General features: G+C 47.8%; 11 protein-coding genes across 11 annotated transcripts; 9 read left to right on the top strand and 2 right to left on the bottom strand.

The window, feature by feature from the left end:
* Window positions 1-97: 97 nt before the first annotated feature.
* On the top strand, window positions 98-1062 carry N7529_011077 (sulfotransferase family protein; the record flags this gene model as incomplete). Its single annotated transcript, XM_057246603.1, has 2 exons — window positions 98-107; window positions 176-1062. The coding sequence occupies 2 exons, from the start codon at window positions 98-100 to the stop codon at window positions 1060-1062; spliced, it is 897 nt and encodes a 298-aa protein (XP_057091952.1).
* A 580-nt stretch (window positions 1063-1642) lies between these two features.
* On the top strand, window positions 1643-2506 carry N7529_011076 (class I SAM-dependent methyltransferase; the record flags this gene model as incomplete). The annotated part of the gene is made up of 1 exon (XM_057246602.1): window positions 1643-2506. One exon carries the CDS (start codon window positions 1643-1645, stop codon window positions 2504-2506), a length of 864 nt encoding a protein of 287 aa, XP_057091951.1.
* Window positions 2507-2819: 313 nt separating this feature from the next.
* Window positions 2820-4410, top strand: N7529_011075 (MFS transporter; the record flags this gene model as incomplete). The annotated part of the gene is made up of 5 exons (XM_057246601.1): window positions 2820-2921; window positions 3097-3148; window positions 3201-3486; window positions 3546-3834; window positions 3886-4410. 5 exons carry the CDS (start codon window positions 2820-2822, stop codon window positions 4408-4410), a joined length of 1254 nt encoding a protein of 417 aa, XP_057091950.1.
* An 823-nt stretch (window positions 4411-5233) lies between these two features.
* Window positions 5234-5828, top strand: N7529_011074 (uncharacterized protein; the record flags this gene model as incomplete). The annotated part of the gene is made up of 2 exons (XM_057246600.1): window positions 5234-5249; window positions 5311-5828. 2 exons carry the CDS (start codon window positions 5234-5236, stop codon window positions 5826-5828), a joined length of 534 nt encoding a protein of 177 aa, XP_057091949.1.
* Window positions 5829-6760: 932 nt separating this feature from the next.
* Window positions 6761-7733, top strand: N7529_011073 (Voldacs domain-containing protein; the record flags this gene model as incomplete). The annotated part of the gene is made up of 2 exons (XM_057246599.1): window positions 6761-7026; window positions 7103-7733. The coding sequence occupies 2 exons, from the start codon at window positions 6761-6763 to the stop codon at window positions 7731-7733; spliced, it is 897 nt and encodes a 298-aa protein (XP_057091948.1).
* A 383-nt stretch (window positions 7734-8116) lies between these two features.
* Window positions 8117-10789, bottom strand: N7529_011072 (uncharacterized protein; the record flags this gene model as incomplete). The annotated part of the gene is made up of 1 exon (XM_057246598.1): window positions 8117-10789. One exon carries the CDS (start codon window positions 10787-10789, stop codon window positions 8117-8119), a length of 2673 nt encoding a protein of 890 aa, XP_057091947.1.
* A 1409-nt stretch (window positions 10790-12198) lies between these two features.
* Window positions 12199-13192, top strand: N7529_011071 (putative carbonyl reductase; the record flags this gene model as incomplete). The annotated part of the gene is made up of 3 exons (XM_057246597.1): window positions 12199-12451; window positions 12512-12895; window positions 12945-13192. The coding sequence occupies 3 exons, from the start codon at window positions 12199-12201 to the stop codon at window positions 13190-13192; spliced, it is 885 nt and encodes a 294-aa protein (XP_057091946.1).
* A 671-nt stretch (window positions 13193-13863) lies between these two features.
* On the bottom strand, window positions 13864-14616 carry N7529_011070 (uncharacterized protein; the record flags this gene model as incomplete). The annotated part of the gene is made up of 1 exon (XM_057246596.1): window positions 13864-14616. The coding sequence occupies one exon, from the start codon at window positions 14614-14616 to the stop codon at window positions 13864-13866; it is 753 nt and encodes a 250-aa protein (XP_057091945.1).
* Window positions 14617-15660: 1044 nt separating this feature from the next.
* N7529_011069 (uncharacterized protein) lies at window positions 15661-16587 on the top strand (the record flags this gene model as incomplete). The annotated part of the gene is made up of 1 exon (XM_057246595.1): window positions 15661-16587. The coding sequence occupies one exon, from the start codon at window positions 15661-15663 to the stop codon at window positions 16585-16587; it is 927 nt and encodes a 308-aa protein (XP_057091944.1).
* Window positions 16588-18674: 2087 nt separating this feature from the next.
* N7529_011068 (uncharacterized protein) lies at window positions 18675-19955 on the top strand (the record flags this gene model as incomplete). Its single annotated transcript, XM_057246594.1, has 4 exons — window positions 18675-18761; window positions 18829-19113; window positions 19151-19504; window positions 19578-19955. The coding sequence occupies 4 exons, from the start codon at window positions 18675-18677 to the stop codon at window positions 19953-19955; spliced, it is 1104 nt and encodes a 367-aa protein (XP_057091943.1).
* Window positions 19956-20541: 586 nt separating this feature from the next.
* N7529_011067 (putative amino acid permease) lies at window positions 20542-22364 on the top strand (the record flags this gene model as incomplete). The annotated part of the gene is made up of 5 exons (XM_057246593.1): window positions 20542-20674; window positions 20724-20781; window positions 20840-20846; window positions 20893-21053; window positions 21107-22364. 5 exons carry the CDS (start codon window positions 20542-20544, stop codon window positions 22362-22364), a joined length of 1617 nt encoding a protein of 538 aa, XP_057091942.1.
* Between the last annotated feature and the right edge of the window lie 487 nt (window positions 22365-22851).

The raw sequence follows: 22851 nt of genomic DNA, 5'->3' as shown, positions 1-22851 counted from the left end.
GACAAGTTGCATTCCTCGCTATTTGTGCACTTTGAGACCGCCACACTGATTTTCAGCTGCATGACTAGTCTTTTCTTTTTCTCTTTTGGTAGAATAAATGTCCGCTGGTGTGTGAATCTTTTTCAAATTTGACATATCCGTTGCTTTCTGATTACTCCCACTGTATCACTAAAAGAGGACTCTACCAACCCTACTGGCTATGCATACAAAGGATTCACTGGCTCATACCCAGAAGCCATTGCGGCTGATAGTCGCGGGTCTATCGCGTACCGGAACTGCTTGTACGTTTCCTTTTCATCGCACTACGCATTTCTAACATTCACATCTGAGGTTCTAGCCTTATACCTTGCTTTACAAGAACTGGGATACACTCCATGGCATATGTGCGAGCCTGTCGAAAATCCAAAAGTCATGTACAACCAATGGACGGACGCAATGAACCGCAAGTTCTTCAATTCGAAGCATCCTTACGAACGAGAGGATTTCGACCGCCTGCGAGGCAAGTACGACGCGCTTCTCGACATCCCAGCATGCCTTTTCTGGGATGACTTCAATCGACTCTATCCAGAAGTGAAAATAATCCTTACTACCCGCTCCGCCGACTCCTGGTTCAAGTCTGTTCACAATACCATCATACCATGGCTCCAAAAGCCATCCCTGAGCATCCTGCAATATTTCGAGCGTAACCGACTGGGGCCTGAGCTGCGCATGGTCAAAATGGCTTACAAGGTGATCTGCAACAACGACTACTCCAACAATTTTGCCAAGAGGTGCTTTCTGGAGCACAATGACCGGGTGCGAAAGGGAGTGAGGCCAGACAAATTTCTTGAGCTTCAGCTGGGGGACGGATGGGAACCGTTGTGTGCGTTTCTCGGTGTTCCTGTGCCGGAAATCCCGTATCCTCGAGTCAACAACACGAGCGAGTTCAATCAAGGGGCAAGTCAAGCCGATGCAGCCATTCTGGGCGGGATATTCACTACATGGCTGGCGTATTGTGTCCTTGTTCCAGGGGTTGTACTTGGACTATTGGTTTGGAGCAACGGACATAATGTCATTTTTTGATTTGCCATAGCCACTCAGAGAGATATGGACTAGAAGACCAATAGCATGTGAATGTTTGAAATCCATGCAGATCCAGAGTTGGATATCACGTATCTGCGAGGGAAGAGAACTTCCTAAATTAGCCAGTCGCATCAGCTGGTTCCTTGAATAGCTATGAGTCGTAAATTTAATTTTGAACTTTGTCCAGTTGAGTTCTCAATCGAACTGAATGTGGCTGATCTGACATGCATGTCTAAAGAGGACATCAGAGTGATGATGGTTCATGCAATTCAGCCAGCCATGATCGTCGCCTGCCGCTGTCATCCCATCGGCTATCGCTACCCCGTAAAATGTGTCATTGACCAAATTCTACGACCGCATGTGTGCGTGGCTTGAACTATCATTCCTAACCCACTTTTCAGCTGTTCCAAGGTTATTGTTTTTTGTTAGCGATACTTTGCAAATGTTTGTCTTCCCAACGTAGTACGTAGTTGAGTCTGGTTTTTTTTTGTCGTTTTCCATTTGTAAAAAGTCCCAACGGGCCAGAGATATCCTTCTGTCAGTAAAAGAATTATTATCTCAACTCTATCAGTTTGCAACAATGGCAAATACTTCGAAGAAGATGAATGATCTCTACAGCTCCCCATACCTTGTCGACTACTACGACTTGGTCGCCCCGAAATCCGATTCTATCGACGATGCCTCCTTATACTGGAGAGTTTACCAAGAGCTCAACTCTCCTCTCCTCAGGGCTCCTAGAGAGCCCTTTATCATCATGGATGTCGGAACTGGCACAGGCCGTGTTATTCAAGGTCTTTTGAATAATGCGGCTGTGATTGGCGACGACATTTCCAACACTCAGATATTAGGGGTGGACAATGCTCAGCACATGTTGGACAAAGCTGCCCAGAATCTTGATCCCCTTTTCAAAGAACATGTTTCCTGGGTTCTGGGCTCTGCCCTCGACCTAGAGAATGTCATGGCTCAATGCGGATATCAAAAGGTCGACCTTTTGATTTTTTCCATCGGATCAATCAGCCATTTGTCGGAACAGGGCCAGCCAGAGAGATTTTTGGAACAGGTCTCTAAAGTCCTGCGTCCTGATACTGGACGAGCTTATGTTTCGATATACGATGGCTCGCTTCTGCGGAAGGAGGAGGATATTGCCTTTCATCAACCAGAGGGCGTTACGGAAATCAAAAGTGCTGCATTTCCCAACATCACGTACCGCGAGTCCGATCATCGCGGCGAAGTACAAGATAAAATCAAAGATGTGAAGTTCGAACTTCAGGTAGTGGAGAAAACAGAGCTAGGGGATCAAATTGTTGAAACAAATAATATTTCCATGAGAATGAGGCAGTGGGAAATAGATGAAATAGTTCACTTGGCTTCTGGAACGGGTGTCAGCTTTGTTGAAAAGGCGAGAGGGAAGCATGAAACCTTTTATATCTTTCGAACGGAGTAAATAAGAAAGAGGATTTTGCGGTTTTCAGCAGAAACTCAGCGTTAGTGAGAAATTACATGGCTAGATTCATCTTGGACGAAATCCCTAATCTAGATATCATGTACACCAATCGATATAATTCGCCAAGGAAAAAAGCAAGGTAAAGAAGTTGCATATAAAGGCAGATCTCCTGCCACTATCAGTCTTCAATGATACGAACTTTCACCATTAGAGCCTGACGTGAATCTTCAACTCGTCTTCCATCTTCTAGCTTTTGAAATTTTGATCAGAACTCATCTTCTTTCTGCGTTTTTCTTCAAATCTCAATTTCAAAATGACAATCATAGAACGCTTCCACAATGTTCGGTCATCAGATCATTTCGTTTTAGTGGCAATGTGTTTTGCTATTTTCACTGATACTTTTATCTATGGAATGGTAATAGCTTTCATGATTCGGTCAGTCTGGTCTCGTCTACTTATTCGATATTGCCAAATAGATTGTTCCCATATTACCATATTTACTACTTCAACAAGGTCAAATCTCAAAAGACGACAGTATGTACCACGCAACCTTCTTAATTTTCACTTCTGACGGATCTCTAGCTCAAAAGTGGACAGCCATACTTCTCGCAGCTTATGGCGCTGCACTATTGATAGGATCCCGTGAGCTTGCCAATTCCCACGTACAAACCTACGGCTAATTGAAGATACCCAGCTATAATTGGCTTCGTGAGTGATCGCATCCATTCACGGAGATCTCCTCTGCTCTTTGGGTATCTGACGATCGCCGCCTCAACTTCTATATTTATGTTTGGACATTCAGTTTCCGTTTTTATCCTTGCAAGGGTATGTCAAGGGCTCTCGGGTGCAGTAATTGGGGTTCTTGGTCTCGCTATGATTGCAGACAGAGCTCATTCAGAGACTTTGGGAGAGTTCATGGCATACGGATCTCTTTCGTTCACGTGGGGAATGCTAACAGGACCTGTTTTTGGTGGACTGTTGTATGTTATGTTCTTTTCGAATGCTTCAGTGTTTCAAACTTAACTCTGATGTTTTATAGGTTCGATCACTTTGGCATTGCCGGTGCATTTGGGCTCCCGATAGCAATGTTGGCCATCGATATTATCCTTCGGGTATTGATGATCGAAAAACGCAGCGCGATCGTGGAGAGTCCACGGCAAACAGAAGCTTCAATTATATCAGAGGCAGGGGAAGAAAGCCCCTTGCTTGGATCTCGGGCGCATTCTTGTGCACCCTCTCTCGCTTTCCGACACTTTTTTGATACTCGCCTTATGATAGCCATTCTTGTCGAGGTTACGATCTCCTCCATTTTTTCGGCATTTGAGGCAGTAGGTAAAATTTCATCTCCCAGTAGGGTAGAACTAACAACGCAAAATCAGACTTTGCCTTTGTTTACCATAGAAACCTACCAATGGGCTCCGACGAATGCAGGACTCGTGTTTCTAGGATTGACCCTCCCTAGCTTCTTCAGCATACCTCTGGCCAAATACACCAGAAATCGCGGATGGGATCGCCGAAAAATCGTCGCCACCGAGCTTATATTTTCTTCGCTTCCTATGGCAGGCCTCAAATGGGCGGAAGGAAATACACTACAGCATCAAATCCTGTTCATTTCACTGGTATCCTTCGTGGGTCTGTTCATGACTACCTCCCAGGCACAAACCATGGCTGAAGTGTCGGATTCAGTTCGACAAATTGAGGCAAAGCATGGAGTTGATACCACCAAGAGTAGCGGGATGGGCACTGGATTTGCCTTCTGCAATATGGCCATCGCGATGGGCCAATTTATCGGGCCTCTGATTGCTGGTGCAACCAAGTCCGAGCTTGGATGGAGTGCTATGACCCTGATTTTGGGGACATTTTCATGCGGTGTCGGGCTTTTCTCATTGATTGTTAATTATTAATTCTGTGTTATATTCTTCAGACGAACAGCGGGTTATTAACGCCGTTTTGACCTAGAATCAGGAAACAAGAGCTTTATGACTACTGGAAATGCATTTTCAATCTGCATTATACGGCCATCTGTTCTCTACGCAAAGATAACATGTTTCTTCATACGAAGTCCTAGCTCTCATCTAGACCCAACGAGTGAGTACATTGCATCCTATGCTCAAGTCCCTCCATGTAATGTGTACGCAGTTACATTTTGCAGAATTGATCTGTTCCTGAGGAAATATCGTAGCAAAAACTAAACAATGATGCTGGATTTGACATTCCCAATATTGACCCTCCGTGTATACCCTCCGGCATCAAATTCCCGGTCAAAAATCGATTTAATGATCCCCACATTGTTGGGATCATATTCCCTAAGCTCTACCGTACCATCACCCTTCAGGAAGGTGTTGGGTTGCCCATGGTTCTACCTCAGTTCCGGCTTCGAGACCACCATTTGCCTCCAGGTCTCATACTCACCATCAACGGCACTCAAAGCCTCATAGAAAGGCTGACATGCATTAATATCAGCCGTAGCTTGCCATATATGGATCTTAAGCCACATGCGCCTGATCGAGGGTTTGCCGTGGGAAGTAATCTTGGAGCGGTCAACTCGAATAAAGAGCTCTCTGGCGGCAGGATCGTGCTCTATGCACCAGGAGAATATTCCCTTTGTATTTCTAGAGCCAACTGGTGAATGTCCCAAAGTGGGTGTGACGTTTCGGCCTCTGGGCCCGCGATTTCCCCAACTCCGCTACTCCGCATCTGCAACCCTCAACGCCTGTGACATTAGCCATGTACGACTCCTATCGTAAGTCTCTAACTGATCTCATAACATCTATTCAGTTGACGTTCCTCACACAAATATCCAGGTCCACACCCTCTCCTTGCCCAGGTCCCATTGACCGTCTCACCCTTCATCAACCTCCCCACCTCCGTCACCTTACCATACACATATAAATCCGTCTCCTCGATCCTTCCGCCCTCAATAACAGTGGATCCAAGCAATCCAGATGGGAAAGCCCGCTATGTCGTATCTTCCAGCGGAGAACACGCAGCTCACCCGGACGACATCTTGGCCGCTTGTCATTCCCTCGAAAAACACCTGAACAAGACGCGTAGTGATGCCGAGCAAGCGATTGAGGTTTGGAAAGAGTCTATCAAACAACGCGAGCTGGCTGAGAAGAGACGCTTAGCCCCTGGGTGGCTGGACCGCGAGGAGAAGTTGCTTCAGCCTAGCAGAGCCGGCATGTCCCCTTCACAAGGCGACCAGCAAAGTCTCTTGGATAGCTCTTCTCCTGATCAAGGCTCCTCGCAAATGCCAGCTATACAACCTCATGATGAAGGAGAGGAACTCGACAAGGCATTTGGTGGGCTCGGTGTGAAATGAAAAGAAATAACCTCCCTATCCTCCCCGATGCGGTCTTTCACACTGCAAGAATACTTCCGACCGCGCCCAGCAAGTAGACTTGTTGTGCCCGACTCCACTGTCACAGCGGAAACCCCCCAAATTCCCCGCCCTTATAAATAGCAGGACTCCAAGGCCAGGCTTTCGTCAGACCCGGTCGATAGAGATTCCATTTCGATCAAAGGTCTCCCTTATACGTTGACCTGGGGGCTCGTTATTGTCTGGGGTGTCCTTTGTGGTGGGAATCCATGTGGTCACATTGGTGAATTGGTCTATGCATCCGTCGACTTGAACGCCAATACAAGTATGCAAACCGACATGCTCTGCCGGATTGCACAGATCCTTTTGTCTTTTTCTGACAATTCTTTCATTTACACAATGTTCATATCCACAGGCGCTGGCTGCCCTATATGCATAAGAATAATTCAAGCTGCGGGTGTATGTGGTCTTAATAGCTTCCTAAATGTAGCTACCTATTTGGATCTATGAACCTGGTAGCCGAGTGTTTTATCACAGGATATATTAAGGGATCAATTCTTATATGCTTATTCCAAGTTTTGTAAGCTTTGTCTATGTTGCAATGTCAGGTTGGTCATGAGGGCAGATATATATAACAGGGATACCAAATTCCAAATCTGCAATGCAATATCTGTAAAGGCCATGGTAGCCCAATAAATTATAGAATATACTTGCAATAATCTTTTCAAAAGCATCAAAGCTCGAAATTTTGCTACTGAAATGTTCCAATTCTTCCAAGGTTCCCAAGCTTCTTCAGGCTGATCGTGGGGAATCCACCCCAACCACGGAAAAGCTCCTCGCCGCGCCGGAAGCTCTTTTCAATCTCAACGTGAGACCAACTCACCTCCAAGCCACCCAAACCTCACGAAACCACGCACTCCCTTACTCAGACAAAAATGGAGGCTCTCAGCACCGCACCCGAACTCTCTTCATTCGTTCCGCTCGCGGAGCACCAGTCCCGCACCCCAAGCTCCTTCTACTCCGGCCCCCCAGTGCTACACTACCACAGCCAGCGCTGCAAGATCGTCATCCTCGAGCGCGAGCTGCTCAAATCCCCAGCGCTGAATGTACTACGCGCCCAAATTGCCACCAGCGCCACGACCGAGGACGACGAAGAGAAAGAGGTTGCCATTGACGGCGTCGACGCATGGGTAACATCTGAGTGAGTTCTACATCTTCCTGGGTCTTGAGACTATATCTAAGCATTGGAACCACCGACTGACTGATTGTACCAACAGCAAATTCCTCCTCTTTTCTCCTGCTGCCTCAGCAGGCGTCTCAATCCCTTACCCCTCGATTTCGCTACACGCCCTCCAACGGCTGCGCGTGCCGGGGGCCGAATCCGACACCGAAGTCCAGGGCCTCTACATGCAGATCGTGACGCCTGGTGCACCATCCGCCGACGATGAGGAGGAGTGCACCACCTTGACATTGGTGTTGGCCGCGGACGCGACAGCACAGGCGTCTGCCAATGGCGCCGAGGAAGCAGAGACAGAAACACCCACACAGCAGCTCTACGGGGCCGTCTCAGCGTGCGCCAACCTGCACCCGGATCCTGTCGAGCCTGGGGACGAGGATGAAGAGGATGAAGGTCCCAAATTCATCTCCGCTGAAGAGCACGAGGGTGTCTTCCAGCTTGGGGATGGTGGAATGCCACCTCCTGTTGATGGAAGCTCTGGGTGGATTACGGCGGACAACATGGATCAGTTCTTCGATGCGGATGGGAACTGGATAGCTGGTGGTGAGCCGCCTTCCTTCCCGCTTGGACCTGGTGCTGGCACTGTGAGGGCCCGGGAAGAGGAGGGTGAGAATGGTGCAGCGGAGAATGGAGAAGAGGATGATGAGACTAAGTGGCGGAAGACAGATTGATCGGAGGCAAGTTGATAGGACTTTGTTAAAAAGTATGAGGCCGGCGTTCAGTGACTTGGGTTGTTGGCTGTTATTGAATACATGTTTATGAATTTTAAAGCGGATTACGGTCGAAAACAATATGGATAAGAAGAATTAGATTTTCAGTAACAGCGACCTATTCCATGGATATAGAAACACACGTCACACATAATAAAACAGAAGAAAAGAATGGGAGTATCGCCAGGCGAGAGGAGAAAGAAGGAATAAAAGATAATAATCAAAAAGAAGAAAATGATGATCAGGCTTTTGGGCCTAGAATGAGTGGCAGATACAAATAACCAACAAGAGAATTCGCTTCCCAACTCCACAAAAATGACTCGTCAAGAGACACAACGCTGAACTTATTCTCGCAGGAACCCATCACCATCGTAAAGACTCCCAGGTGTGGCAGTTCCAATTCCCAGCCCTAGGCTCTTGTTGATTGGAGTAGCCATGCCCCGTCGAGGGGAAGTGGGAGTGGGAGGGCCTTGGTGGGCAGACATGTGAGTCGGAAAAAACTGATTGCCTGGCAGAGAGCGAGGCACGCTGTTTTTACCACGGGTGGGTGAGGATTCAGGAGTGGTAAATGTGCCAACCGGTGGCAGCACAGTGGGTTTGGTCGGGGAGGTCCGATCAGCATCCTCGAAGATAGTGACACGATCTCGCACCATCGACGAGCGGTAGCTTCCAGAAGAGGGTCCTATAGGACCGAGGCCGTTGTCCAGACTAGAGATCGAATCACGGTTTCGGCGGAATGAACGGTCCATGGCATCCGTCTTTGTGCGTTGAAGTGAGTCTGTTGATCTGCGCCAGTCGCTGCCTTCAGTTCCAGTGATGCTCATAACGAGAGGGAGACGGTTAGGTGAGCCGAGGGGACTGTTGAGTAGATTATCGGACGACGTCGAGGACACGCGGGTAGATTGGCTTCGGGCTGCTAGGATCTGTGGTTGGATGCGTGGTCCCTTGACTGCAGATCGACGTGGACTGCCGGTGCCGATAGTGCTCTCGTAGGATGGTGATGGGGCTTCAGGAAGCTCCCACACTGATGGTACTCGCTCAGGAGAGGGTGTGTGCGAGAGGCAGCTGCCGCTGGAGGGAGGGAGAGAGGTGAAGAGTTCGGGAAGAGAGCGGTCATTTTCGACTGAGGAGTTGTTGGACGCGGAGACAGATGGAGAATGCTTTCTCGGCTTGGAAAGACTGTCGTTATACATGGGCTGTGGTTCCTCGACCAATGGTCCTAGAGAACTTAGCCCCGGCGGCTTGCCATTTCGACTGCCATACTTGCTGCGCCGGGAAGATGTCAGAGGAGACATCGTATTCGGGGGCAATGAAGGCAATGGCTTTGCTGAGCTATTCATTGAGCTCTCGCGGAGATCCAGCTGTTCCATCTTGTCAAAGTCCTCGGGCTCTTCTTCAACAGTGGGCGCGAATGTCGTTGATCCAAATGTCATAGGTGGGTGAATAGAAATACGAACGCAGTTCTGACGTCGGTGACCCTTGCGTTGTGAATTTCCACCCTTTAATGCAGATGGAAGAACACCCTTCAAAGACAGGCTGGTACGTTGCATTGGGCTTGGGGGCTTTGCGATGTTTGCTGCGCTACCCGGAGATCCAACTGGGTGGAACAGAGTCCCGCCCCCAGGTGAGCCTACATAGAAGGGGTCATTCTCGATTCCCTCATCTTCGTAGACTGTGTTATTTTGGAATTGACTGGAATGAGGCACAAACGACATCTGAGAGCCAGAGAATCGCCAGTCGGTTGTGTTTTGATTTTGGTAACCCACACGTCCAATAGGAGTCCCAGAACGGAGGGATGCATGTCTGGATGGTGGATTCGAAGAAGAGAGGGAGTCAGTTCGACGTGGAGCCATGTTGAACATATCATTTGAAGCACCAGAGTGGCGAGTAGTCATACTGCGCCGAGGTGACACGGATGTTGATCTATGGCGAGGTTCGATTGTTGAGGACGAGCGCACGGGGAAATTATGCATTGGAGGAATGGAGGTATTAGTGGCGATAAAACTCCTGCGACCATCCTTGACCCCCACATCAGCAGCACTGAAAGGAACGAAGGTGCCGCCTGAAGGGAAAATGGGCGATGTGAAGTCGGTATCAGCCGACCTGGGAGCATTCCGGCCATCATCAAGGATCGAGCTATTAGTGGTATCGAGACTCATTGAAGAAAGTCGCGCGACAGAATCGTTTCGGGCGTAACTGAATCTGTCCAGGGGAAAAGCCGTTGGAGGAGGAGGCGGAATCGCATGTCCTGGCATCATGCCTGCTGTCTGACTGGCAATGCTTACCCCTCGCAGACGTCGAGGAGACTCATCGAAAATCATAGATGGTGCGTCGGAAGCGCGCGAGGAATGGTGATTATCAGATACAGAATAAAGTGCTGATCGCTCCCGTTGACCTGAGAGGGGCCATTCAGGTGACACAGGTCGCATGCCTAAATGAAATCCCTTATCATTTTCGTTTGGATCTGGTGTTTGGGTGGGGGTCCTCTCTGCAGGCAGCTCGAGAACCCCTTCAACTGCCGACAGTGGAACGTCGTCTTTGGATATCGAAGTCTTTGGTGGCGGACTAGGAAGATAAGTCGATTCACCCAAGGTAGCTAGGGAACTTATTCTCTTGTGAGAAGATCTTGATAGACGTTTGGAACGAGATCGGGAAAGGGAATGGCGGAGAGATCGTGCTTTCTCTGTGAGAGGAAAAGAAGAGTCTGAACTGTGCTTCGGACGAAGCAGATTTTCTCGTGACGTTAATTGTCCCCATTCACTTGGATTTCCATAGGGAAGTTGTCCATGTGCTCTTAATACACTCCCTTCCGCCTGGCTTAATTCGGTCATTGTATCAATAGGAAATGATTGAATTGCCCGGCCATATTGTCCATCCTTTTGTTTAAATCCGAGCAAGGCTAATGCATGTCGTTCTTTGCGATACCTGACCCAAACAACAATGCTAACCACCGAGACGACAATGAAGATGGCCGCACCGGAAGCGGCTATGGCGACGACGGCGCTCAGCCCCAGCATGGTCGCCTCGCTGGCACGTCACTAAGCCGACTTCGAGACAGAATGGATTCGAATTCTGAATGTGTTTCTTTCAATCCGTCATCCGTGAAGGGCGCGTCGCTTGTGAACAGGCAACGTTCGAATTATCGCTCTATCAAACGGCCAGAGTGAAGTTTCGATGCCGCACAAAAACTCATCCACAACAACAAATGTTCGTAAAGATGAGAGAGAACGAAACAATGCATATTTTCCATCTCCCAAGGGGTCGCCATTTGTTATGGGAACATTGATGCCAGCCGAAGAATGTTCATTCATCACCACCCGGAGTGCGAAGAATGCTGGCGGCCACACTACCCCCTTCTATCCTGGTTCGACCATGACATGGTCGACGAATGAAATTGCACAAGGAGATGATTGGCACATCTGAGAACCGGTCTTGGTTGGCTGGAATGGAGATTGAATGCCCTAATCAACGTCGGTGTATCCCTCATATACCCACGATCAACACGATCCGTGATCACGTTTGGGAATGACCACCAGTCTTGCTATCGTCCGGCTAAATGATTTGTTTCATTCATGAATTTTAACTGTGCGACTGTGTCGGCAACCAGATATTTGAAGGATACGCAGCTGCCTAGTGAGCCGAGGCGCTTCTGTATGACAAAAGTGATCTTCGCGGCACCTAAGCTTCAAATAAATAGATCCAACTTCTTACCTAGCTACATGTATGCAGGCGAATTCACGGAAAGAATTGGGCCCAGAGGTTAAAAAATGCCTTCATATATCGCATTGGTAGTTTCACCACAATGCTGGACGTTGTGAGCCGTTGCTCTTATCAGGGTTGAGTTTCCATCCTGGAACGATTAAAACCATCGAAACAGGGCTCGTATTGGAATTTCCTATGTAATTATGAAGTCAAATGTATAAATCCGACCAATCCTACGGACGCAGCGCAGAAACGGAAGACAAAAGATAACCATGAAGGAAGATGCCAACTGGTCAGCTGATCCGAGTGGTCTATTGTTTCTCACCGCTTCGCTTGTTGTTTTGTTTTCACGACACTCACATCAAGCCAACAGAGCTATGAGCGTGTCAGTGCCTTGGCTTCTTTTAGAAATCTGAGCTGATACGTGCATACAAATTTATGATGTATCGATCTTCCGCTGACAACTGACCCACTTTTCCTACTCTGGGGCATAGCGTCATGTCCACTACGGGCTACCCTGAAGGCGCGGACAATGCGAGAGCTGACCAGATCCAGAGAGAGGGTCTGGTCCGACCTTCCCCGCCAACGCATTGTTCACCGTCTCGTTCCTCGGGCCTTTCATAGCTGCCCCTCATGAGCTCTATTTAAAGAGGATCCCGCTCGAGGATTTATCTCCGACATCTCTTGCATCTTCTGCCCCAAAATATACATTATTTTTCTCGCAATGGCTGCAAACCCAATCACCAAGAATGGACTATTTGTTCACAATAATACTACCGCTCCTGAGCACCCAAGTCTCATGAGCATGTTCTCTTTGAAGGGGAAAACTGCCATTGTTACCGGTGCTGGTGCTGGTATCGGTCTCGCTGTTGCCCATGGTCTTGCGGAAGCCGGTGCCAATGTAGCCATGTGGTACAAGAGCAATACCAAATGTCCTGAGCAGGCTGCTGAGGTCGCCCAGAAGTACGGTGTACAGAGTACGTGATAGATCTATGCAACCTGATTCCTTCGCGTCGATCTCACAATGTTTTCAATAGCCAAGGCTTACCAGGTCGAGATCACCGACGCAAAAGCTGTCGAGGAGGCCGTTAATCAAGTCGTCAAGGATTTCAATGGCCGGCTTGATGTCTTCATTGCCAATGCTGGTGTTCCTTGGACCCAGGGCCCCATGGTTGATGGTCCCCTCGAGCATTACCGTGATGTTGTCGCTATTGACCTAGACGGTACCTTTTACTGTGCCAAAGCTGCCGCAGACCACTGGCGCCGCCAAAAGGAGGAGGGCACTGACGCCAACGGAAATAAGCTAACCAATTTTACATACGGCAGCTTCGTCGCTACTGCCTCTATGAGTGGCCACATCGTCAATTTTCCCCAGATGCAAGCTGCCTACAACGCCGCCAAGACTGCTGTGATTCATCTTTGTAAGGAGCTGTTGAGAATCGTCAGTCAATTCTTCTGACACCTTTTTAGGCAAGTCCCTTTCTGTTGAGTGGGTTCGCTTCGCTCGTGCCAACACTGTCTCCCCTGGCTACATCGCCACCGAGATTTCCAGCTTTGTTGCGGAGGATACCAAGAACATTTGGCGTGACAAAATTCCCATGGGCCGTGAAGGTCAGGCCCATGAGTTGAAGGGCGCCTACCTTTACTTGGCCTCTGACGCTTCCACCTACACCACTGGAGCTGATCTCATTGTTGACGGTGGCTACTGTGCCCCATAAGCAATCCACACCAACCACGATATGACAAGCGGGATCTTGTTCTAGATACGTGGTTTAGAAGGGCAAGCACAATTTATTTTCTTTTATGAGAGACGATAGACGAACGGAAGGAAAAACCAAAGACTACATGGACAGGGTCAAATAGAAATTGCTGTTCAACGATGATCAAGACTTCTTTCATTTAAATTTGTGCGTAGTGTGATTCATACCGTCGATGTCCCAAACAAAAAAAATCGGTTGTAATGAGATTATCCTATCGCCGGCACAACCACATAATTTTCAGATCGTGCGCGATTACCGAGCGCCATAAGCCCTGGAGACCGTGCCATCCTTGTCAGAACCAGTAAAATTCCAGAGACCAATCCCTTGCTTAGCGCTTTAATGTTGATGAATCCCCGCCAATGAACGTGATCTAAACCGGGTCCCGTGATAGGGCAGTACGTCAAGAGGCGGCATGTACTCGATCGGAAGGGGAAAGTTACGAGAGTCAAATATAGACGGAGAATATTTCAGAAATGCATAGAGCATCCGAACAGCGATACATTTATCAAAGTGAGAATCGCATGTAGTACCATGACAAAAATCAAAGTCATCACTTCACTCATGTGCCCATGGTCATTTTACCAAGCCTATGGCTGCTGCAATTATCCATCGAAAGGAGGAAATGCATCCTAACGTTCGTTCATGACCTCCAGGATCACAGGAGGAGCTACCATAGCAAAGGCAGTCTGTGCAGTCCATTCTATCATCCGCTCCACCCAGACTGCTGAAGCATGACGGTCAACGACATAGATAGGCCGCTCGAGCTCAAATTCCCACACATTAGGAACCGCGTTGACATCATCTCGCGTGGTGTAGGCCAGCACCCTATGTTCGGACTCATCATCGGTGTAGTCTTCGTCGGATTCTGCAGACCCAGAAGTGTTTGGTAGCGGAGTGTGAGGTGAGAAGTTGATCACATGGTATCCGCCTTCGTTGCGGTACCGCACAGTTGAGTCTGCGAAGTAGACGTTGCCAGGGGGTTGGGTGATTCGACTTGAGCTGTGTTCCTCCAGATCTGAATTGGCGTCATCCAAAGGTTGATGTTCACTGGATCGAGTTCGTGAGCGTGGGAAGAACCAAGGTAGCTCGGGCGATGGCATCGGTTCATCTGGTGGCTCGTCAGTTATTTCATCGACGGAGATCGTTTCATATGTTGATTCGTCTGTTGGTTCATCTCTTGGTTCATCCGTTGGCTCAGACATCGGGACTGCCTCGTGGGCTCGGTTGTTCAGCTTGCGCTCAACGTATCGGTAAGTTGGGAGGAGAATGCAGCGATGAAAAGCTCTGATGCGGCTTTTAATCGATACGTTGTAGAAGAGAGCGACGAAAAGGAACGAAAGGGTTAGGCAAATCATTGGGAAAGCGAGCGAAGCTTCGGCCATGGTGTTGGTTTCGGTTTCGGAATATGAGCCAAATGGACGATCTTGGAAATAACTAAATTAATCTGATCAACTGGAGGAGTTCGGAGATGAATACACGCATGAGGAAGATGCAGGAGGCAGGAGGTATGGAGTATGGACGCGAAGACTGAGTCTTGTTAGAAATACAAACAAATTCAATGCGTGGTAACAATAGCATTGCTATGATAGAAATCCTTCGACAATGAGGTCAGTCCAGCCAATGATGTTCAAATACATAATGTATTTACTTCTCTTGTGAAAATCTACAAGACCTAGCCATATCTCCATTGGGGTAAGTACTCGGTGTTCATATTGTACATAAAACCGGGGCTCAAAAAGGTCAATAAGAATGTTGTTAACTGGATCATTATTATCGACAACTGAATAATTATGTTGATCCCACTACTGGGCAAGCACATTCATTTTGTATGTTCTGTGCTCGACCCGATGATCCAAAGTCACGATGCTCGGGCCCAATGATCGAGTCACGCCCGAGCTTAATTCCGCCTCCAGATGACCCTTCATGCTCAGATCAACATATGACATTTGAAATCAGACGCCAACTTGCCCCGGTTAACGTAGATCGCTCTGTTATTTATAGTATAATAATCCCGACTCCTAGATTTGGACTGTGATGGCTCTCATAACCCATATCCATGGATCTCTCATTATCTTTGTCAATGATGAAATCAAGGTATCTCATTGTGAAGTGAGACAATCATAATTCATTGTTTGCCAAAGAGTTCATTATTTTCAACTCAAATCAATGGGCCTGAAATCCAACATCTTTGTTTGCTTCTTCCATTCAAATTAGAATCAATGGATTCTATTGTACCCTGTCTTCCTTTACCTTTGCCCACGATATCGACACAAAGGCCCTTCGTGCATTGTATAAATGCATGCCAAACGGTATCACCTCTCGCTCAAATTGTTCTCAACTCTCAGTTAGAAAGCGAACCTTTGCACATACATCACTCTACTCTTCACTTTGAACATACTACACAATTACTCACGCATTCATTCAACATGGCAATCGCCCAACCAGGAATGATCAGCCGCGTCGGGAAGCCCACTAAGACCCTCAAAGGGCATTGGACAGAGGCCATCAAGGACAAAATTGTACAAAACCTCATCTCCGACCCATCATGGACTCACTTCGCTGACAGACCCAAGTCACAGCACAATGCGGCTCTACAAGAGGCCCTTGAATGCACGAAGTGCGATCACGTGGAGATCATCCCATACATGATGCAAGCTGATATCGCAATGGGCTTATACATTACGGCCCAGTACCCCCTTTACTTCGCCAATGCAAGCGCACATATCGAAGAGGTCTCTCCATTTGATACCACTTCACACCAAAGTGAGGCTGTGACATTTTGGGACGATATCACAATATCTCAGCAAAAACGCTACTACGAACAAGTCGATAACATTATCAAAAAGACCTCAGCTCACTACGGTTGGCCAGCCTCCGAGGATACGGCCCTGTTTGCACACTACCAGGTTGACTTTCATATCCGCCAGCATTACCTCGCCCCAAAAAGCCTGCTCAGCCTCTGCCGCGATAAGAAAGATGTCCTAGAACTGCGACACTGGCAGTGGGAGACCGCCGAGTCAGAAGGGCTTGCTTTTAGGGAAGACTCCCATTTTGGAGTTGGCTGGATTTGGGATCCGACCAATTCTCTCAACCTACAATATGAAGGGTGGAAGATGAGAGCAGATCAGCGTGAAACTCGCCTCATTGATTCGCAAGTCCGGTGGGCGGAGATTCAGAGCGAAAGGAAGAGACAGAGGATGCGCAGTGTCACGGTTGTTTTCAACGGTGAGCCTGTGAGGGTATACAGGTGGGAGGCGAGCGAGCCACCTCTTTCGGAGGCTGAGATTGAAGAGATTGCCAGAGTGAATGCTGGGAGGACGAACTTCGAGAAGCCCATTGCGCAGTCTTTGTAATTGCTCTGATGTTTTTGCAATTCGACTCATTTTGTGCAAGATACCCCATTGATGTTATTTTATATTTTTTTGTCTCCTTGAATTGAAACGGATTTTGACTGCAGACTAGATCGCGTTATCTCGGTTAAGCTGATAGTAAAGATGAAGTGAGGTGTGTACGTATGTGTTGTCGGTTTTTGTAGGCGTAGCTGTCGATGTTTAGCTACCCTGGCTCCGATAAAAACTTGATCATGTTCGCAGTCCGGCATGTTTTTCGTTTTTCGTTTTTTTCTCTCGTCGTGTGGACCGAGAGGACAACTAATCTTGACTTTTAGCGTGAGGCAACGACCCCCCTTACTTTGGATTGTATATGGTTTACATTGCAGTACTCGATGGGCGGATTGCACGGATGACATGCTAATTTTTTATTTCTCATTTCAAAATTTGATGATTTGAAGACATCACTGAGCCATTCTCTTCGCAGTCTGGGTAGATTTTGTTGACTCGTCGTTGGCCTTGAACGTAAATGCGGGTGCTTTCCAAGGCAGAAGCAACCGTAAATAAATATGCCAAACAAGAACGGAAACAAGTTGAGACAATCCCAGATTACACTGACTATGAACTGGATCTGACGGCGCCAAATTATGAGCTGATAATTAATTGAACGCATAAGAAGCCGTAGTTCTTTCGAATGGTGTGCATAATGCAATTTGACAGAAGGGATACCGACATTTGCAACGTATTGGAAGCGAGCCTCCTTGTATAGTCTAGTTCAAAAGCGGCTGGAATGGCAGCCCGTACGACCCTTTGGGTACGATTCTTTGGGGTCTGCTATGAGGCATTAATGGCAAGGGGATAGTTGAGGATTCAATTTTAGTCACATGTTAAGCCTGACCCTCATTTCTTTTCATATAGGCGCCCGTGACGACGATCAAGAGAGAAATGATTACCCGTTCCAGAACGTCACTTTGCTTGGGCCCTCCATTCCCCGCGATGATTCCCGGAGATCTTCCCTCTTTTTACTTCTTTTAGATGAATCCCCAAACTCGTGATGCGAGTAACCTTACCCCACTAACTCAGAGGGAAGTGCAGTGTCAATCAGAGCGGGAGGATGTCTGGTCGTAGACACTAAGGCACTGAGGAAAAAGTTTTGAGAATATAGATCATCCGGTTGTGGCTGGCGCCCCTCCTTGGCCCATAATTTAGTTAATATTTGGGACCTCCTGATGTTTGAATCACCTGAGTCCCTTGGAGCCCTGGAGCTGACCTATTGCTTACTATTCAAAATCGTGTCGGCAATTCCTCAAGTTGATTGGCCTCAGCGTCTCCATTATTTCTATGGCGCAGCGCCACTAAGATCCCGAGTAAGCCTTATTTCGTCACAGCCTGAACAGCCCCAGAGCCCACCCTCAGGACTTCAAACAAACTTGTGATTAACAGAGGAGCTGTGACCACGCCGATCAGGATCTGTGACGTTGTTTTCCAAGATTCTGTACTGAGAGCCAGGGAGTATTAAAGGGCCTGACCAGCTACACCGTACAGGCTTAGGGGTCAGTCCCGATGTACATTGTACTTGTTCAAGTTTTAGATGTCTCTCGATACGAAGCATACCATTATTATTCGTACCTATTAATTGAATATAAGCACTTCTTAGTCAATAACCGCAAACATCATTATTATTCCATTGTGGCCGGGAAGCCGTAGTGACGTAACTTCCGATTTGTTAGGGTTCCCTTTCCCGAACCGGCCCGTTAGAAGACTGTACATGTTTGAAGAGAGTTATATTGTGAGGAAAAAAATAGGAAATATGACATATTTAAGGAATCAAGGATATATTTAATATATACATATATACATAAAAAGAATAATCATGAGAGCAAGTTGTGTCACAGCAAGGCACAAAAAAAAATGAACCCCCCCTCAAAACGAGGGGAAGACTTGACCCACCGATGGGAAAGTGGGTTGGGAACTTATAACGTCGTCAGGTCCTAAACCTGTTACCCAATCCCTGCTTCTGTTTCTCTTTCTCTCTTTCACTACTCAACCCCTCCATATCTTCACTTTCCAACCCCACCACCTATACCTCTTTACCTCTTGCATATTTTAACATGTCGAAGACCAAAGTTTTGTTGGTCGGAGCAGCGGGTGAAACCGGAGGTTCTATCGCCAACGGTCTGTTGGATACCGGTGACTTTGTACGGCTGCCAGCTCTCTCAACAATTGAACACCCCGTACTAATCAATTCTGTTTGAATATGTGTAGGAAGTCATCGCTCTTGTTCGCCCTGTCTCCGCTCAGAAGCCAGCTATCACGCGCCTCCAGGAACGGGGTTGTCAGATTCGGAAATGCGATCTGAAGGCCTCCGAGGAGGAGCTCATCGAAGCGTTGGCTGAGATCGATGTGGTCATCAGCTGTGTCGGTCCCGCTGAGCAACAGGATCAGATTCCTCTCGCCAAAGCAGCTAAAAAGACCGGTGTGAAGCGATTTGTTCCCTGTGGATTCATTACTGTCTGCCCTCCAGGCGGTGTTATGTGGTTGCGAGATGAGGTACGAACATCAAGAACATGATACGTTACAAGAGCAGACTGACCTGGCTTCTGCCTTTTACAGAAAGAAATTGTCTACAACCAGATCCGTCAGTTGTGGATTCCCTACACCATCGTCGATGTTGGTTGGTGGTACCAGCTGGCCTACCCCCGCCTCCTCCTCCGGGCGCGTCGACTATGCCATGACTTCTGGTAACGACGAGATTATCGGCGATGGCAACATGCCCACCGCCTTGACCGATTTGCGAGACATCGGTCGCTACATGGCTATGATTATCTCCGACCCACGCACCCTGAACAAGAAGATTCTCGCCTACAACCTTGTCTCCACCCAAAACAAGATTTATGAGCTGATGGAAGAACTCAGCGAAGAAAAGATTGATCGTAACTACGTGTGTTGCACTGGCTCTTGCATTTGGAAAAAAATGAATGTGGCTAATGATTTTTCGTTTTCCCGGAGCACAGGTCCCCGAGGAAACCATCTGCAGCAGGGTTGTGGCGGCCCGGCAGGCTAGTGAAACCTACCCCTTCGACCCGATCAAGTTTATTCCTCGGTATCTGGCCGAATATCAGCTCTCGTGGGGAATCCGCGGCGATAACAACCCCGAATACGCCAAATATCTCGGCTACCACACCACACAGGATCTGTACCCCGAGTTCAAACCTACAGACTTCCGCGAATATCTTGAGCAAGTTATCCGCGGCGCAGCCAAGGGTGTTTACACTGATCGCGTGATCTCACGAAAGCATCAGAGACATTTCCCCCGTACCGAGTCCAGCGATTCCCTTTACACACGCATATTCCCCCGAACGGAGTCGAGTGATTCGCTCATGTCGCGATGAAATGATGATGAGGAAAACCTTTCATCTTATCTCGTGTCCCCCCCTCCGCCTCACCCAGGGAGCGACCGTTACAGACCAAACGCCAGTCGTTCCCGAACCGCTTCCACTTGGTAATATTTGACAAAGACTTTATGACATCTCTTCTCCCCCTCTGGCCCCACGGGGACATGGAATTCAGTATGCAACCACATGGTACTTTGGGTGCGACAATTTTTTGGGCGTTTGCGATCTGGTGGCCTTTGGAATATAGACGCTGGCCGCTTTTTGGTGCCTCCTCGATGGGCTTGGTGGCAATAAATGGAGTTGACGTGGGAATTGCTTGTATTTTCTTTTTGTTTTGTTTCATATGCTATTCTACTTCACATGTCCCCAATTGGGATTTACGCATACATATAGAAAATATATCCCAAAGATCTGTGATCCCATCCGTTTGGCTCTTTCCATCGGTCGTACCTGCGATTACTTCGCCGTCAATTTTCGGATATTGGATTTTGGACCTGGGAACTACTTCACTTGTGTGCTTTTGGCCTTTATTCTCACCCCGTCTTTGACGCTGAGAGAGTGAATGTTCTAGTACTACAAAGATATGTCCTCACAACGCTCACGGCCCTCAGCGATTGAATCTACCACCACCACCATTGCCGAACCAACATCTGAACATGCCCTCGGGTTTACTGACATCTACGGCTCCCTAACACCCCGCCAAATTAGTGTCATCAGTATGACTCGAACCGACGATGAATAGTCAAAGCTAACAAAAAACCACAGCGATTGGGTCGGCTATTGGAACAGGCTTGATGGTTGGAACAGGGCGAGCGTTATCTATGTAATGCATTCCTTCGTCCTCTGTGACCAATAACGAGCTGTGCTGATTTCAAACGCAGGAGCGGCGTGAGTACAAAGCTCAACTGTGAGCGGAGGTGCTGATCCGTTGAAGCCTGCAGCTATTATCATTTCATATACAATTGTTGGACTCGCGGTCTACCTCGTCCTCTCTGCCTTAGGGGAGGTCGGTTCGTGGTTACCGAAGCCATATACCGTTGCGGATCAAGCTGTTCGATTTTGCGATCCTGCACTCGGGTTCAGTTTGGGCTGGATGTAGGTTTGTTGGAGATGCTTTCGTCAAAGATTCTGGCTCATTGCTTTTATAGATTTTGGCTCAAGTATGCCATCGTCACGCCAAATCAACTCACCGCTGCCGCTCTTGTGATCTCTTACTGGGTGGACTCAGAACAAATTAACCCGGGTGCTTGGATCACGATCTTTCTGTCGATCGTTGTGACTCTTAACTGCATTAATCATCGGCTGCCCAGCCGAATCGAATTCTACATGGCTTCGTGCAAGGTTGTCGTTATGTTTGGTCTCATGATTCTGTCAATCATTATTGCTCTGGGAGGAGGGCCCGATCATGACCGCAGAGGATTTCGATATTGGTCGTACCCTGGTGCTTTCGGCTCTCATGCCCATACTACCAACCTTGGTGGATTGGCGGATAAATTCTACATCACTTGTTCGACAATGTCATCTGCTACATTTGCATACATTGGAAGCGAGCGATCAGGAATGTGTCACTTCCCTAATGTACGGAAAGCAACCTCGAGAGCTATCAAGAACACGTTTTGTCGGATTCTGGTTTTTCATCTCCTAGCAATCACGTTGCTTGGGATGATCATACCTCAAAACTCGGTTTCGGTGGCATTTTCCAGTCAAGCATCTGACGATGCTGCAGCATCTGCGTTCGTGGCAGCCTTGCAATTAGCAGGAATAGCAGTGCTGCCCGATTTGCTTAATGCGTGCATTTTGATCTTTGTGCTTTCAATTGCAAACTACGATCTCTATTTGGCCACCAAGGCCATGTGCGATCTATCCTTGAAGAAACGTGCCCCTGCCTTTTTGTCCCGAACTACCCGTGGTGGTGTGCCAAAGTATGCCTTGGGAATATGCTCGTCGCTGGCAACCCTAGCATACCTCAGCGTCAACCAAGATTCTAAGGTTGTCTTTGGCTACTTTGTCGACATGGTCACCATGCTAGGCCTTCTGACTTGGATCTCAATTCTCGTTACCCACATATCATTTGTAAGGGCGCGAAAAGCCCAAAGCATCCCCGACAAAGCGCTGGCATTCCGGGCCCGATTCGGCCTGCCTGGGACTTACCTGGCTCTGGTGCTTTGTCTGTTCTTCTCTGTGACTATTGTTTTCGACTCCTTTAACTTCGAAGCTGGCGAGCGTAAGTTCAACGTCAAATCCTTCATTGCTTCTTATATATCCGTTCCAATTTACGTACTGCTCATGATTGGACACAAAGTCGTTGTCAATAGCAAACATGTCAGTCCCAAAGAGGCTGATCTATGGTCAGGGAAAAACGATCGCCAGCCGCAGATAGAATTGGTTGAGGTCACCCGCTTATGATAAGCCCTTTGTATTAATTATCTTTTGCTTACGCAACTTGGAACAATGATTGTTGAAAGGACTGCTAATCCTATGAGAATATCGCCGTTTCCTGCCATATCCAAGTTGCAAAGCTAAGAAAAAAGTACGGAGTAAGAAGACTTCCATTAATACCTTTCACTTTCAAAGAAATATTCTTGACAGACACGGACATGAGCCACCATGCACGGTGCCTCGAATTGAAACCTCTATGCCTGTTATTATTTGTGATCCTGCAGAGTGTCACAGTGATGATGGTGCATCCACTGTAAGACAGTCTACCCGAAATTGGCGTAAACAACTTTCGTGTTTTTAAATACACTCGGGAGCTCATTTGCGTTTACTTTGAAGGGTTTCTACCCAATTTCTTGGGCGTATTTGCCTCAAGTGGTTTGCAGATTGTCTTCAAAAATTCCACTGGGTTATCATGTCAAGGTGAGATTGCATCTGACTGGTGTTTGTCTACCCC

The sequence above is a fragment of the Penicillium soppii genome (genome assembly GCF_028829465.1).
Source record: "Penicillium soppii strain IBT 18220 chromosome Unknown utg000010l, whole genome shotgun sequence".
NCBI classification, from domain to species: domain Eukaryota; kingdom Fungi; phylum Ascomycota; class Eurotiomycetes; order Eurotiales; family Aspergillaceae; genus Penicillium; species Penicillium soppii.
Note: the sequence above shows the minus strand (reverse complement) of the source record. Positions and strands in the feature narration are given on the sequence as shown.